The sequence below is a fragment of the Panthera onca genome, chromosome E2 (assembly GCF_046562875.1).
Source record: "Panthera onca isolate mPanOnc1 chromosome E2, mPanOnc1 haplotype 2, whole genome shotgun sequence".
Lineage (NCBI taxonomy): Eukaryota > Metazoa > Chordata > Mammalia > Carnivora > Felidae > Panthera > Panthera onca.
Genome location: NC_138353.1, coordinates 8,112,421 through 8,129,240, shown reverse-complemented (window position 1 = coordinate 8,129,240; position 16,820 = coordinate 8,112,421). Strand labels below are relative to the sequence as shown.

General features: G+C 53.2%; 1 protein-coding gene across 3 annotated transcripts in view; it reads left to right on the top strand.

The window, feature by feature from the left end:
* The first annotated feature begins 493 nt into the window (after positions 1-493).
* The window catches only part of AP2A1 (adaptor related protein complex 2 subunit alpha 1), a 30,872-nt gene continuing 14,545 nt past the window's right edge, over positions 494-16,820 (top strand). For all 3 annotated transcript variants that reach the window (XM_078439474.2, XM_078439473.2, XM_078439472.2), the window contains exons 1-4: positions 494-705; positions 11,944-12,012; positions 12,147-12,289; positions 12,476-12,669. In XM_078439474.2, the coding sequence (XP_078295600.1) occupies positions 639-705; positions 11,944-12,012; positions 12,147-12,289; positions 12,476-12,669 (473 nt within the window). In that variant the 5' untranslated portion in view covers positions 494-638. The remainder of the gene's footprint in view (positions 706-11,943; positions 12,013-12,146; positions 12,290-12,475; positions 12,670-16,820) is intronic.

Here is a 16,820-nt window from a genome sequence, read left to right as displayed (position 1 = left end):
CCCCATTCACTTTCCTTCTCTACCTATCAACGCACTTCTCCCGCCCCCACAGCCGCCCAGTCGGGGGCGGGAATAGGACAGGCCTGGCGAATCCGCGACGCCTGCGTGGGCGATCTACCTGCTCATTGGACATAGTCAACGCCAGTCCCGCTTCCCAGGCACACTCCCCCGCCTTCCTTCTAATCAATCCCTCCCTTCGCCGGATCCAATCAGCATCGGACCCGGCCGCTCGGAGGGGCAGGTCCCATAGCACGCAACCGAACTCCGCCCGTCTCTTGGGCAACGCCTCTTCATCCCCCCCTTCCTGCGAACGGAAATAGCGGGCCGCCGAGCCAATCGTAGCAGCGTGCCTTTGTCCAGCGGCCAATGAGAGAGGGAGCGAGGTGTGAGCCCGAGTCTGAGCGGCAGTAATCCGGGCCAATGGGAGACTGATAGCTCAGGACGACGGGCGCGAGGGGAGGGGCCGGAGGCGGAGCCGCGGCCTGCCAGCCCGCCCGCCAGCCAGCCCGCCCGCCCTCCCCCCCGGCCGGCTAGGCTCTTCGGCGCTGCTTGGGGTCCTTTCCTCCCGGTCCCCGCCTGCCAGCCCCCGCTGCGCTGTGCCCTGCCCGGCCAGGCCTGGAGCCGACACCACCGCCATCATGCCGGCCGTCTCCAAGGGCGATGGGATGCGGGGGCTCGCGGTGTTCATCTCCGACATCCGGAACTGTGAGAGCGCGGCCAGGGGACACTGGAGGGAGGGGGAGCGTGGAATTGAGGGACTCGGGGGTTACAGAGGGGCCCGGGCGTAGAAGCCTTTGCGTCGTAGAGGGGGAGAATAGAGAGGCCCCGGGGGGAACTTTAGGGTGGGGGGAATGGAGAGACTTAGGGTGTCATAGAGTGCCTCTTGAGGTGACGACACGGAGTGACTAGAGGCGTCCGGGAGGGTCTTAGAGGAGAGGAGGCTAGTAAGGTCCCAGGGCTGGGGACCCTAGAGGTGTTCCCTGGGAATGATAGAAAGGCTTGGGGAACCTATTAGCTACGGGCTTAGAGAAATCCCTGAGGTCGATAGAAAGAGAAGGAGGTGCACGAGTTGGGGGGGGGGGGGGGTTCCCCTGTGCGGCGATAGAGTGGGAGAAGGCCAGAGGGGACCTGGAGGACGTGAAACACAGGAAGCATAATGGTGCCGGGCTTTGAGGGCCTGGATGAGGGGGTGTCATAGAGGGGAAGGGGCTAGGTAGGTCACTGAGGTTCCTGGCTAGTGTATAGAGAGGGCCTGAGAGTAATACAACGTCCCAGAGGGTTGGGGAGGAGAGATGGGAAGGTGGGGGACCATAGTGGGACCCTGGTGAGGGATAGGGGAGCTCCAGGATGGAGGATGGCTTAGTAGACATGGAGGGCAGTGGTGAGGAGACTAGAAGGGTTACTAAGGGGAAAAGAGGGATCTAGGAACACAGAGGAGAGGTGCTGCAGGTGGAGGGTGTTGGGAGAACCTGAGACAGGAAGCTGGGGGCCTGGAAAGAAGAGGACATTATAAAGTGGGGGCTTGGAGGATGTGTCAGAACCGGGAGAGCCCAGAGCTCAAAGAAGGGCCCAGGGAGCCTTGGGAATTTGCTGGGAGGAGATCTGGAAAGCTAAGTGTTGGAGGAAGCCTGGTTCCAGAGAGAGGTCAAGGGTCAGGGAGCAGGGCACTCCTGAATCTACAACCCTCTCCTGTCTGACCACCTCAATATGGGGACAGTGATCACCAGCAGGAAGGATCGTCGTGACGCCGAGAGGCCTGGCGCCAAGTCAGCTCCCAACTCCTGGGAGTGGGTGTTGGTGTTTAGAGCTGCCAAGAGCTTCCGAGGCTGTATCTGCACGGGCTCTGGGGTCAGCCAGACCCGGGTCTGAGTTCGAGCGCTGTCACTCCCCGGCCATGTGACCTTGAACGGGGGACTTCACCTCTTGATTTCCTCATCTGTCAGCAGGGGCTGCTGATTGCACCTTCCTGATGAGGTGGTTGCGATAATGTGTGTGAGTGAGGCCTTTTGCACATTCCAGGCACTGGGCGGTCTTGGCTGTTGTTTTTGTCACTTCGGTGGGTCTGAAGAGCGGCCTCTGTGATTACTGTAGAACTGAGGAGGTGTGAAAGGATCTGGCGTGTCCGAGGTGAACGAGAGGGCTGGAGGCTGTTGGGTGTCAGGTGGAGAAGAGATGTTAATAGTTGTTACGGAAAGAGGTGAGTGAGGAGGGGTTGTGGATTAGGTGGGGGAGGGTGCTAGGAGTAGGTGTGTGTGGCCTCTGATGCCGGTCACGGATGTGACCCTCGGCGACTCATTTAACCTCTCTAAGGCTCAGTTTTGTCTGCAAGCCCCGCCGATGACAGCACCTTGCCTTCACTCATTCATTCGTTTGACAGATCATTTTTCGTTACCCCCTTTTGACACTGCCTGGGACTGGGCTCCAACAGTGAGCAAGAGTCCCCGGCTTGGGAGCCCCCATGCCGTGAGGGAGATGGAGAATAAACACAGAACTACAGTGAATGATTCCAGGTCAGAGGGTGACTGGGAGGAGGAGCCGGGATTGAGATGGGGCTTGGAGGTGCACGTGAGTAGACTTTTGAGTGAAGCGAGGGCACAAGCCCTGCAGATTTTGGAGGCAAGAGGGGGGTCCAGGCAGAGGAATGGTGTGTTCAAAGGTCCTGGGGTTGCAGCGTGCTTAGCGTGTGTTCAGGTAAGAGCCGAAGGGGGAGAGGGTGGGAGATGAGGGCAGCCACCGATTGTGGAGGGCTTCGTGGGCCTCCGAGAGCGCTTTGGCCTTTCTCTGAGTGAAACGAGAGCGGCAGGAAGGTTTAGAGGCAGGAGGGATGCGAGCTGCTTGATGTTTTAAAATAATTCCTCTGCCTCTGTGAAGAGAAGAGACTCGAGGTGGCGGCGGAAGCAGGGAGATGATTAGGGGCTGCTGCCGGCATCCGGGTGAGAGATGGTGTTGGCTTGACCCAGGGTGACAAGTGGTTGGTCTGGGGACACGTTTTGGAGGATTTGCAGAGGGACTGGATGATGGAGGTGGGGAAGGAAAGAGAAAACAGGTCGGTGTCGCTGCAGGACCCCAGAAGGGGGAGACTCTGCCTCGGGGGCAGTGGAGGGAATTGAGCCAGATGGGTTGGGGCTAGAGAATCGGGGATTCCTCTGGTCCTTCGTCGTCTCGTCAAGTAACTGTTGAATGGCTGGTGTGTTTCAAACCTTACCAAGGGCGCTGGGGACACAGTGGTGAGTAGGACAGATTGGTCTGTGTCCCTTGTGAATCTCCCAGTCCCATGAAGGAGACAGGTACTGCATGAAAATGGTGGCAGTCCTTCTCACAAACACATGTATATAGATGTTCATAGTAGGGCTAGTCACCGTAGCCCAGGAGCGGAAACAAGACAACCCAAATGTCCATTGTCAGGTGCATGGATATACAAAATGTGGTACCCCGTGCCATGGAATATTACTAAGCCATCAAAAAGGACGCACGCTACCACATGGATGAACCTTGAAAACCTCATTCTAAATTCTTTTTTTTTAATTTACTTATTTTATTATTTTCTTTAAGTTTATTCATTTATTTTTGAGAGAGAGAGTGTGAGCAGGGGAGGGGCAGAGAGAGGGAGACAGAGAATCCAAAGCAGGCTCCAGGCTCTGAGCTGCCAGCGCAGAGCTCGATGCAAGGCTCGAACTCCCGAACCGCGAGATCATGACCTGAGACGAAGTTGGATGCTTAACCGACTGAGCCACCCAGGCGCCCCTTGAAAACCTCATTCTAAGTGACAGAAGCCAGACACAGAAGGCCACATGTATGATTTCGTTTGTCTGAGGTGTCCAGACCAGGTGATGAAAACGTTCTGGAAATAGATCTTGGTGATTGTTGCACAAGACTGTGGATATACCAGAGACCACTGGCTTGCCCACTTTATGGTTGGGTGAATTGTATCTCAATTTTTAAAACTCTTTTTTAATGCTTATTTATTTTTAAGAGACAGAGACAGAATGTGAGGGGGGGAGGGCAGAGAGAGAGGGAAACGGAATCCAAAGCAGGCTCCAGGCTCTGAGCTGTCAGCACAGAGCCTGACGTGGGGCTCGAACTCACCAGCTGTGAGATCATGACCTGAACCGAAGTCAGACGCCCAACTGACTGAGCCACCCAGGCGCCCCTCAATTTTTTTTTTTTTAAGTGGAAAAAACGTGTAGCTGTCCTAAGTCCGTGAGAGAGAGAGGGCCACCATGTCGAGAGAATGAAAGCTCTATCTGATTGCAGTGCTGAGACAATGTGGCATAGTTAGCCAGGCCAAGGGAGGCAGAGAAGAGCTGGGGAGGCAGAGGGACAACAGTGCAAAGGTTCTGGGGCCCAAGCGAGACTGAGCTAAGGCCTGTGTGGCTGATGCACAGAGGGACGGGATGGGATCTGATTGGGCAGGTGGGCAGAGGCCAAGTTGGTGTCTGTCCTGAGAACACTGGGGAGGGTTTCAAGCAGGAGTGAGGGAGCCGAAGGCCTGAGGGATGTGGATGAGCCAGGGCCCAGAGCCGATCAGGTGGAGGAGGGAGAGGAGTGTTGAGCCATCCTGCTGGAGAATCTGAAGGGCAGAGTGGAGTTCAGGGGGAAGGCTCTAGAAGGAGATGAAAGGCAGGCTTTGAGAAGGAGGGCAAGGAAGGGCAAATTCTGCTGATAAGAAGGGGAAAGGTTCGGGCTGGGCCTGGCCTGAGGGCTTCGTCCTGTGCTCTCTGGAGCGGGGATCTGCCTCCCAGTCACTTAATCTGCCTGGGAGCTTCCCGGGCCCAGGCTGGGGCTGCCCTCCCTCTAGGGCCCCAGCTACCACTAGGCCTGAGGAGAGTTTGCGAGTGAGTGATTAAAAAAAGGGGGAGTGGTGCTGGGTTTCACAGTGCCCTGAGCTCCTCCATTGGGGTGCATCCTACTCCAAGGTGTGACCCATTCCATTTGTGGCATCTCCCCCAGCCCCTGGAGCACAGGCCCTGCTCTGATCCTTCCCAGGGTCCCCAGTTCTGCCCCCTGTGGGACCTGGCCCACGGGCGTCCTTGGGAGATGTTTGCTGGTTGAATGAATAAGGAAATGAACGAATGAATGAACCAATCAATTTTTACCGGCCACCAGACGCTGCTCTAAGTAGCGGACTACAACAGTAAACAGAAGTCCTCTCTCTCATATTCTATGGGAATATATATTCTCCTATTCTCATGCTCATATTCTAAGGGAGCACGGATTGGTACACGAGTAAATATAGAGTATTCAGGTGTATAGACAGGTAGCAGTGGGTGTTGGGAGGAAGTAAAGCAGAGAACGGGTATGGGGACAAGGTTAGGGATAGTGCTCTTATATAAGCTGGTCAGACAGTCTCTTGCTGAAAAGAGGACATTGGAGCAAAGAATCAAATTGGGTGGGTGAAATAGGCCTGCATAAATCTGGAGGAGGAAGTTCTTGGCACAGCCTGTGCAAAGGCCCTGAGGCAGGACTGTGCTCGCGGTGTAGGAGGAATTCAAGGAGGAGGAGGAACAGGAAGAGGAGGCCGCGGCTGGCGGGGAGGGCAGGAGTTGTGGTCCGAGAGAGACCTAGTGGGTCTGTAGGGCCTGGAGGATGACAGGACTTCACTGAGCCCCAGCCTCACCCACTTCTGTGTGCCATCTAGTACTCTTGGTCCACAATCTGCATTCAGCACCTTTCCCGTGTGGGGACTGTTGTGAACCCAGGGGGTGCCCCCTGGGAGTGAAGCAGCCACACGTCCCTGCCCTCAGGTGCTGCATTCTGCCCAGAGGCTGAGGGTTGACAAATCGGTGTGTGCACCCTTCACACGGCTGGCGGCCGCCCAGGGATGCTTTCGGCAGCCGCGTTCTTTTGCAGCCGGTTCTTCACGGAGAGTATTTCCTCTCCGGGGTGGCAATGCCTTTGATAGCACAGAGCACATCTGACCCAGCGAGCCGCGTACGCAAGCTTACATTTTCCAGTAACCACGTTAAAAAAGTAAAACGAGTGGACGTTTAATGTCTTTTACTTAGAACGTCCGGCGTATTATTTGAATGCGTAATCGATATTTAAAAAAAATGTTCACGAGACAGTTGATGTTTCTTTCTCAACCAGGCCACAGTTTCACTGGAAATACTTGTTCTGCATTAAGAGTTCGTACATGGGGCGCCTGGGTGGCGCAGCCGGTTAAGCGTCCGACTTCGGCCAGGTCACGATCTCGCGGTCCGTGAGTTCGAGCCCCGCGTCAGGCTCTGGGCTGATGGCTCGGAGCCTGGAGCCTGTTTCCGATTCTGTGTCTCCCTCTCTCTCTGCCCCTCCCCCGTTCATGCTCTGTCTCTCTCTGTCCCAAAAATAAAAAAAAAAAAAAAAAAGAGTTCGTACAACTTAGGGTCGAAAAAGCAGATTCACAAAGTACCTGAGTTGTTCCAAACGTACGTTGCAGTAACTGAATTGAGATTTGGGGTTTTTGGGTTTTTGGGTTTTTAAATAATTTTTTTAACGTTTATTTATTTTGAGAGAGAGAGAGTGGGGGAGGGACAGGGAGAGAGGGAGAGAGAGAATCCCAGGTAGGCTCCACACTGTCAGCACAGAGCCGGCCATGGAGCTCGAACCCATGAACTGTGAAATCGTGACCTGAGCCAAAATCAAGAGTCGGATGCTTGACCGACTGAGCCACGCAGATGCCCTGAGATTCGATTCGATTTGATTTGATTTGATTTGATTTGATTGATTTATGTATTTATTTTCCCCTTTCTTTGAGACAGAGCCTGCACATGCGTGAGTGAGCGGGAGGGAAGGGCGGAGGGAGAGAGAATCCCAAGCAGGCTCCATGCCGAGCGCAGAGCCCAGCGCAGGGCTCTATCCCACGACCGTTAAAGAGTGTTTACAGAAAAAAATATATATGCATGTACATATATTCTGTAAATATTTTTTAGGTTGTCCCTCTATGCTTCATACGGTCTTTGCATAGGTGATTTCTTCTCCATAAAAATATATATTTAGGGTGCTGGGTGGCTCGGTCGGTCGAGTGTCCAACTCTTGATTTTGGCTCAGATCTTGATCTTACAGTTTGGTGAGTTTGAGCCCCATGTTGGGCTCCATGCTGGCAGCACAGAGCCTGCTTGAGATTCTTTCTCCCTCTCTCTGCCCCTCCCCCAGGCATATTCTCTCTCTCTCTCTCTCTCTCTCTCTCTCTCTCAAAGTAAATAATCTCAAAAATATGTTTATTTATCTATAATTTAATATGCAAATCTATTAATTTACATATGCATGTGTACATACACAGAGCTGGCATATGTATAAAAAAGCCCACAGGGGCCCCTGGGTGGCTCGGTTGGTAGGCGTCCGACTTCAGCTCGGGTCATGAACGGCGGTTCGTGGGTTCGAGCCCCACGTCGGGCTCTGTGCTGACCGCTCGCTCAGAGCCCGGAGCCTGCTTCAGATGCTGTGTCTCCTCTCTCTGCCCCTCTCCCGCTCACGCTTTGTCTCGCTCTGTTTCTCACAAATAAATAAATGTAAAAAAAAAAAGCCCACAGATATAAGTGTCAAGCTTGATGAACTTTTCCTGACTGAACACAGCTACAGAACGGGCCCCCCAGATGCAGAAACAACATCCTTAGTTCCCTGGCACCCTCCTTGTCAACGCTCCCAGCCCCGACCCCCCTCCAAGGATGACCACGGCTCTGTCATCCAACACCATAGGTTAGTTTTGCCTGCTTCTCGAAGCTTTTTTTTTTTTTTTTAAGTTTATTCATTTATTTTGAGAGAGAGAAAAAGTACGAGTTGGGGGGGAGGGGCAGAGAGAGAATGAGAGAAAATCCCGAGCAGGCTCTGTGCTGATAGCACAGAGCCCGATGGGGGGCCCGAACTCATGTACCGTGAGAGCGTGACCCGAGCCAAAACCAAGAGTCAGCAGCTTAACCTACTGAGCCACCCAGGTGGGCTCGAAGCTTTTCATAGAGGTTTAAACAAAGCCCAGAGAATGCTCTAGCCCCAAATTCAATTGCTGTTCAAATGTCCATCTATCTGCAATGACGTTTAAGCAGGCGGTTTGTAATATATGGTCTATTTATAAAACAGGACTTTTTTTTTTTTTTGGTCCTTACAGAATAGTTTTAAGGCAAGCACTTAAAACAGTTGTGGCCATCTAAAAAAAAAAAAAAAACAAAAAACAATAAAAATAAGTAAAAATAAGGAGAACAGAGCGTGCACCTTGCACCCTTGCTGGGTGCTGTCCCCCACCCCCTGCCACCACCCTCACACAGGTTCTCCTCTCCCGTGAACTGCTCCTGAACCCTCCTCACCTTTCACTGCCCTCCTCAAATGTCCCCTCCTCCAGGCAGCCACCACCAAGGGCCCCAAGCGGCCTCTGTCCCTGCGCATCTCACTCAGGTGTGGGGACAGGGCTCGTTGATCGCCTGCGCCCTATCAGGCCGGGAGCCCCTGGAGGCAAATCACAAGTGCAACGTCCGGGTGGGTCCTGGGTGCCCCGTGTCGCCGCGCCACTCAGGCCTGGCCCGTGGGGCTCAAAAACCGAGTAATTACTACATGAAGGATCAGATGGCCTCTGGGGCTACACAGGCCAATTCCGGCTCATCACTGAGGAACTGACCCTTCATCGCCTGGGTCCCAGAGACCCTGTCCCACTGTCATCCCCAGGCCCTCCATCCCCTTCCTGAGGGCAGAGAGAGAGAGCACAAGCAGGAGCGGGGGAGGGGCAGAGAGGAGGCACAGAATCCGAAGCAGGCTCCAGGCTCCGAGCTGTCAGCACAGAGCACGACGTGGGGCTCGCACTCACGAACCGTGAGATCATGACCCGAGCTGAAAACAGACGTTTAACCCACTGAGCCACCCAGGCGCCCCAACACGCACTTCTTAAGGCCCTTATTCCTGTCTTCATGCCTCTTCTCAGGTCGGCACTTGGTAGGCCCTTGGAACACAGAGTTGCTACCCAGATCCTGGCCCTGCCCGCGAGGGGCTCCTCCTGTGGTCTGGGGGACAGGGGCAGACCCCGACACCCACAGCATGTGCTCTGCTGGAGGTGACACAGGCAGTGTGGAGCCCAGAGGAGGCCCTGGAACAGTGCTGTCCCGCTGACATAGAGTATGAGCCACGGGTGTGGTTTCCACTTTTCCTGTAGCCACGTTTTTTTGTAAAAGGAGAAAGAAACTGGCAAATTTAACTTTAATAATATGTTTACATAATCTGATACACCAAAATATTGTTATTTCAATATGTCTGGCATGGGTGTTTGTTTGTTTGTTTCTTTGTTTTAAGTATTTTTGAGGGGTGCCTGGGTGGCTCAGTTGGTTGAGCGACCGACTCTTGGTTTTGATCATGATCAAACTCAGGTCATGATCTCATGGTTCGTGAGTTTGAGCCCCGCGTCGGGCTCTGTGCTGACAGTGTGGAGCCTGCTTGGGACTCTCTCTCTCTCTCTCTCTGTGTCTCTCTCTCTTTCTCTCCCTTGTCCCCACTCCCCGCCTTTCTCTACTCCTCCCCCACTTGCACTCTCTCTCTGTCTTAAAAAATTTTTTATTTTTGAGATGGGGTGGGCAGAAAGTGAGGGGGACAGGATCCAGATTGGGCTCTGTGCTGACAGCAGAGAGCCCAATGTGGGACTCTAACTCACACACCGCGAGACCACGACCTGAGCCGAATTCGGACACTCAGTTGACTGAGCCACCCAGGCACCCCAATATATTTTTTAATTTTTTTAATGTTTATTTCTGAGAGAGAGAGAGAGAGAGAGAGAGACAGAACATGAGCAGGGGAGGGGCAGAGAGAGAGGGAGACACAGAATCCGAAGCAGCTCCAGGCTCCGAGCTGTCAGCACAGAGCCCGACACAGGGCTCGAACTCATGAACTGTAAGATCACGACCCAAGCCGAAGTCGGACACCCAACCGACCGAACCACCCAGGCGCCCCGATATTGTTAAATTTTCAATGAAATATTTTACATTCTTTCCCCCCCCCGTCTCCCAGATCCAGTGTATTTTTGCCACTTTAACCCCATCTCAGTCCGGAACAGCCACATTTCAGGTGCTCAAGAGCGGCCCGGCTGGGAGCTCCCGTATTGGACAGCGCAGCTCAGGGCCCGCTAAGCGATGCTCATAATCTGAAGTGGGAGCCAAGGTTAGACAGTAAATATAAATAAAATAGTTACATGGTGTGAAATGTGCTTAGGGAAGACTTTTATTTTTATTTATTTTTATTTTTATTTATTTATTTTTAAACTTTTTTTTTAATGTTTATTTATTTTTGAGACAGAGAGAGACAGAGCATGAACAGGGGAGGGTCAGAGAGAGAGGGAGACACAGAATCCGAAGCAGGCTCCAGGCTCCGAGCCGTCAGCACAGAGCCCGACGTGGGGCTCGAACTCACGGACCATGAGATCATGACCTGAGCCGAAGTCGGACGCTTAACCGACTGAGCCACCCAGGCGCCCCAAGACTTTTATTTTTAATGGTGGAAACAAGTATAAAGCATTGGCTGTGTTTTTTTTGTGTTTTTGTTTTTGTTTTCCAATGTATTTATTTATTTCAAGAGACAGGGAGAGAGAGAATCCCAAGCAGGCCCCGCGTTGTCAGCACAGAGCCCGAAGTGGGGCTCGAAGTCCCGAGCCGTGAGATCATGACCTGAGCCAAAATCAAGAGTTGGCCGCTTAACCGACTGGGCCACCCAGGCGCCCCAAGGCGTTGTCTTTAAAAAAGTGGTCAGAGAAGGGCTCTTGGAGGAGGTGACAAGAGCTGAGACCCAGCTGACAAGGAGCTAACGGGAGAGATGGGCCCCTGAGAGAGCAGGGAACGTGGGAGGCCATGGGTGGAACACACAGTGAGGTGGTGAGGGGTGACGTTGGTGGGGTGGCCGGGGCAGGGCCACAGCGCTTGGTAGCCATGGGGTGGAGTCCCCCCAGCAGGAGGCCGGGAGGCCAGGAAGGAGGCCGCTGCAGTGATTTGGGTCTGGGTGCGGTGGTCGTGGCGGGGGTCCCACTGTTCTGTAGGTCAAGCCAAAGGGATGTGGCGACGGCTTGAGTGAAATGCTAACGCATCCGGGTTTCTGTCTGGACGAGCCGAGTGAGCCTGTCGAGGACAAGATGGTGAAGTCTGGCTCCAGTGGGACTGGGGGACGTGGGGAGGGACGCAGCAGGCGGCGAGGGTGACCGAGAGACCCGGTCACCGTCCAGCCGGCTTGCCCTGATAGAGGAGGTGCCCGAACATCGAGGAGCATGGGGAGCACAGGACCTAGCCTCTGGGGTCAGGGAAAGTCCTCTTATCAGAAGAGTAGGAATGTCGCAGACAAGTTGGGGAGAGGTTGGCAGCCGGGAAATGGAGGAAGTGGGTCTGTGGGGCGACAGGATGTATGGAGGGACAGGAAGGGAGTGGACGAGGTCAGCACCCACAAGTCTGGCCTTGTGACTGGGACGCAGTGGGACCTTCATGACGTTGGGAACCTGGGGGAGGAGCAGGTTTTCAGGAGATGCTGAGCTCAGTGGGGATGGGGTAGGGGTGAGAGTCCTTGGGGACAGTTAGAAGGCAGCCGAACTATTCATTCATTCATTCATCCATCCATCCATCCATCCATCCATACATCATATATTTCTTGCCAGGCCAGTTCTGGGGGCTGGTGGTGGAAGCATAACCAGAGCTGTGGGTAGAGATAGGGGCTCCCAGGGTGAGTACAGTTCAGGGGCCACAGTGAGAGGAGGAAGGAGGGAGCAAGTCAAGGGTCACCCCAAGTTATGTGCCAGGCTTCTCCTCCGGGTTGTAAAGACCACTGAGCCATGATTCTCACCTCCGTGAAGCTCCCAGCTAGAGACGGGGCCCAGGCCTAACCTCAGCCCCAGGGCCCAAGGCCCCAGGGTGGCGAGAGTGTGCCCTTCCCGCAGGGAGGGGCCTTGCCAAGGAAAATGAGGACAGGGAGCTCAACTGTCTGCGACCCTCATCACCTGCTCTGCCTTCTCCTCCCCAGGTAAGAGCAAGGAGGCGGAGATTAAGAGAATCAATAAGGAACTGGCCAATATCCGCTCTAAGTTCAAAGGTAGGTTGGTGGCCTGGACTCCTAGGGCTGGGAGAGGGGCTGGAGGCCTGGGTCTGAGGGAGGAAGGGACTGGGGACTTGCAGGCATGATCCTTCCTCATTCTGCCTCCCCTTTCCTCCTTCCTCCGGCCCTAGGGGACAAAGCCTTGGACGGCTACAGTAAGAAAAAGTATGTGTGTAAACTGCTGTTCATCTTCCTGCTGGGGCATGACATTGACTTTGGGCACATGGAAGCTGTGAACCTGCTCAGCTCCAACAAGTACACGGAGAAGCAAATAGTGAGTCCGGGTGGGGAGGGGCTGGGAGCCTGGACTTCTGGGTCTGAGGGAGGAGGGAGCTGGGAGTCTGGATTCCTGGGTCTGAGGGAGGAGGGAACTAGGAGTACAGACCCCAGGATGGGAGGGTTGGGGTCTAGGACCAAGTAGCCACAAGGCTCTCAGCCCCCCACCTCCTCCCTCACGCAGGGTTACCTGTTCATCTCGGTTCTGGTGAACTCAAACTCCGAGCTGATCCGGCTCATCAATAACGCCATCAAGAATGACCTGGCCAGCCGTAACCCGACCTTCATGTGCCTGGCCCTGCATTGCATCGCCAACGTGGGCAGCCGGGAGATGGGCGAGGCCTTTGCCGCCGACATCCCACGCATCCTGGTGGCTGGGTGAGGCACTGGGGACCCAGGAGGGGTGGGGTTTGGGATGGAATAGATAAGGTCCAGCCAAGTTCGAGGGTCAGAGAGGCTGTGTCACCTGCCCAAGGTCTCCTAGCCAGGATGTGGGGGTAATGCCGGGCTTAGATCCTAGTGGCAGCCCCACGGTTCTCTCTCTTCATCTCACCAAGCCAACTCAATGGTGTGAAGCGACCTCCCCAACAAAGCCAGTGGGGTGTCTGTCTGATTAAGTGACCTTTAATAGCTAGCATAGAAGAGGTAGCAACCGGAAGTTATGTTGGTGACAGCCCTCCAGGACTTCTGCTTCTTCGTTCATTCATTTAACAAACATCCGCCGAGCAGCTACTGTGCGCAAAGTGTCATGTTGATCGCAAGGGATACAGTCGTGACCAGAAATGGACACGGTCATCGCCCTCCCAGGCATTCATGGTCCAGAGTGGGAAATACACTTGGATTGAATAATTGCAGGATGAACCATATACTTCCTCTCGGAACCATGCTGTGGGGCACGGGAGCCCATAAGGACATTTAGTTGGGCGCCTGACCTAGTCTGGGGGACGAGGGAGAGATTCCCAGAGGAAGCGGCATCAGGCTGACACCTGGGCACGGAGGAGTGGTTGGCCGTGGAAGGGGGAAAGGCATGAGATGAGGGGCACTCTGGGGTAGGCCTGTGCGATCATCCTGAGGCTGGAGGTCACTCATCAAATGTTTTTTGAGGGCCTTCAATATGCTGGCACTGTTGTGGGTTTGGGGAGGCAGGAGGGAGAAGAGAGGACTGTTGTGCCCACCCTCAGGAAGCTTACATCTAGGGAGGGTACCCAAAGAGCAAATACATACGTAAAAAAGTAAGATGAGTTCGGATAGTGATAAACGCTGTGAAGAAAACAAAAGTGGGTAGTGGGCAACAGGGGTAGTGGGGGCAGCAAGGGTGGTGGCGGAAGCTGCTTAAATAGACTCATCAGGGAGGGTCTGTCCAAGGAGCTGACGCAATTTGAGACCGGAATGGTGAGAAGATAGTTATTTTAAAATGTTGGAGAATGTCCAAAGCAAAAGGAGCAGCAAGTGCAAAGGCCCTGAGGCATGAGCTCTCTGCATTCAAGGAACCAAGAGGTAGTCTCTGTAGCCGGAGTGCAGCAAACAAGAGAGAGAGGGGAGTTTGGATTTTATTCTAATTGAAATGGAAGGCAGTTGGTTTGTTTTAAGTAAGCACATGACATGATTGTCTTTGTAATTTTATTTTATTTTTTAACTTTTTTTAAGTTTGTTTATTTTTTAAAGGAGAGAGACACAGAGCGTGAGCGGGGAAGGGGCAGGGAGAAAGAAGGAGACACAGAATCCGAAGCAGGCTCTAGGCTCCAAGTTGTCAGCACAGAGCCCAACACGGGGCTTGAACCCACAAACTGCAAGATCGTGACCTGAGCCAAAGTTGGATGCTTCACCGACTGAGCCACCTAGGCGCCCCTGTAATTTTATTATTTTTTTAAGTTTATTTATTTTGAGAGAGACAGAGACAGTGCGAGTGGGGGAAGGGCAGAAAGAAGGAGAGAGAGAATCCCAAGCAGGTTCCGTGCTGCCAGCACAGAGCCTGACACAGGGCTCAAATCCACGAAGCCGTGAGATCATGACCTGAGCTGAAATCTAGAATCGGATGCTTAACCGACTGAGCCACCCAGGTGCCCCTGGCTTTGTATTTTTTTTTTTTTTTTTTAAATTTTTTTTTTTCAACGTTTTTTATTTATTTTTGGGACAGAGAGACAGAGCATGAACGGGGGAGGGGCAGAGAGAGAGAGAGGGAGACACAGAATCGGAAACAGGCTCCAGGCTCCGAGCCATCAGCCCAGAGCCCGACGCGGGGCTCGAACTCACGGACCGCGAGATCGTGACCTGGCTGAAGTCGGACGCTTAACCGACTGCGCCACCCAGGCGCCCCTGGCTTTGTATTTTTAAAAGATCACCCAGCTTGGTATGGGAGAAGGTACAATGTGTATTTCTAGTAGCGTGGTGGACTAGATTCCTGACTGATGCTCTTGCTGAAACCCAACTATCAATGTTGGATAAAAGAAGAAAGGAAATATTCTTCAGCGTATTCAGAGCTAGTGAGAAAACGAGGAGCATACAGGCCACAAGCTAAGAAGGGCCTGGCACCTGGGAAAATGAGCAGAGTGCCAAAGCCAGAGTTTGCTTGGAGGGTGAACCTAGATGTTGGTTTTGGGGCCCTGCGGCCTCTGGGAACAGGATACAAAGCTTGTCTGAGGAGAAGCTCCAGAGGCCACACTTCAAAGTGAGGGTGACCTAGAAATAAATCCCCTCGGGGACTATCAGCAAAATTACCTGTTTCGAACCTTGGCACGGAGCAGCCCACACACTGGTTTTCAGCCTGATTTTCCCCTACCTGGGCTGTCCACAAGTTCTGAAGCCAAACTTTAAAGTGCTTTAAGCTGGTAGTAGCTGAGGCCTGACATAAGCAAACCAGCCTTTTCTGGAGAAGCCCGCCTTCACCACAGATGAAGCTCCCAGTTAACATGAGTAACACACAATCGAAAATCACTAAACACAGGCCGTGCAACACCATGAGGGAGAACCAGCAGAAAGGAAGCTGAAAATAATAATCAAATTGGAATATTCACATATAAGGTAACATAAATATGTTTCATATGTTTCAGTAAATAAGAAAACAGTTGAAAAATGGAAGTGCAAGCAGATCTGAAAAAGAAATGGAGAGTATTATTTAGGTGGTCTGGTTTAGCAGCCAGGTAGACAGAGCCAACGCAGATTTAGTAAACAGGCAGTAGAAATGATGAAATTCACCAGCATGCAGCCCAGAGAAACGAAGAGATGGAAAATTTAGAGAGAGAGGTTAAGAGTCATGGAAGATGGGGTGCTTGGATGGCTCAGTCGGTTAAGCGTCCAACTTTTGATTTCAACTCAGGTTGTGATCTCACGGTTCAGGAGTTCAAGCCCTGCATCTGGCTCTGCGCTAACAGTGGGGAGCCTGCTTGGGATTTTCTCTCTCTCTCTCTCTTTCTCTCTGCCCCTCCTCAGCTTGCTCTCTCTCTCTTTCAAAATAAACACATAAACATTAAAAAAAAAAAAAAAAAGAAAGAGTCATGGAAGATAGAGAAGGTCTAACAATGCCATCTAGAGCTCTAGCAAGAGAGAAGGAAGAGAAGGTGACAGGGCCGTTGTTTGAACGGGTAACGGCTGAGAATGTCCCAGAAACAATGAAAGAGGCCAATCCTCGGCATCAAGCAGCTCAAGAAACCACAAGCAGAACTAGAGACTGGGGGCGGGGGGTGGTAGCGGGGAGACCACTGAGGTGTCTGTTGCCGTCCAGGTCAGAACTGCCGGGGGCTGGCTATGTTCGGGAAGTGACGCTGACGGGACGGGTTACGTGGGGGTAGGAAAGAGACAGAGGATGAGGGTGAACAGGTGTGCGGATGACCGAGACTGGGGAGGAGCAGGGACTCTAGAGGCAGGACCTGAGCCAGGTTTGGCCACGTGGGACGTGAGGTGCCTATTGGCCATCTGGGCCGAGATGTCAGGTGGGCGACTGGATGGCGGGGACTCGAGGCTGGAGAGCGAGTGTGGGAGAGCCGTGCACGGAGCACTAAAAATGGCACGCGGGCCACACACAGCCTCTCCACGGTTCAAGTCGCTACATTAGACAAAGGAAGAACATAAACGCGTGAAACTTATTTTAATATTTTAATTTAACCCAGTCACTCTAAAATATTTTCACGTTGACCTTGGATCAGCATGAAAATTATCCATGTAACCGTTCGCGTCATCACCACCTGTAAGTGTGATGCACGCACGCGCACACACGTTGTGTTTCTGCTCGGGTTCTCCTCGCTTCCTGTGTCCAGCAGCCACACGTTGCTGGGGCCACCGTACGGGACAGCGCAGGATGGACAGTAATTAAAGCCACGGCCAGTTGAAGTGCCTCAGGGAAGACATGAGAGGGGACGAGGAGTGACCTAAGGCTGAGCCCCGGGGCAGCCCGGCCGGTCGAGGTCTGGCCAGGGAGATGGGAGGAGAATGTAGAACGGGCCATAGGGCGGGACTAGAAGAACGCTTCGCATCGGACGGACTGGTCAGTCGTGACAGATGCCGTTTTCGGTTTCTTTAAGATGAGGACAGGC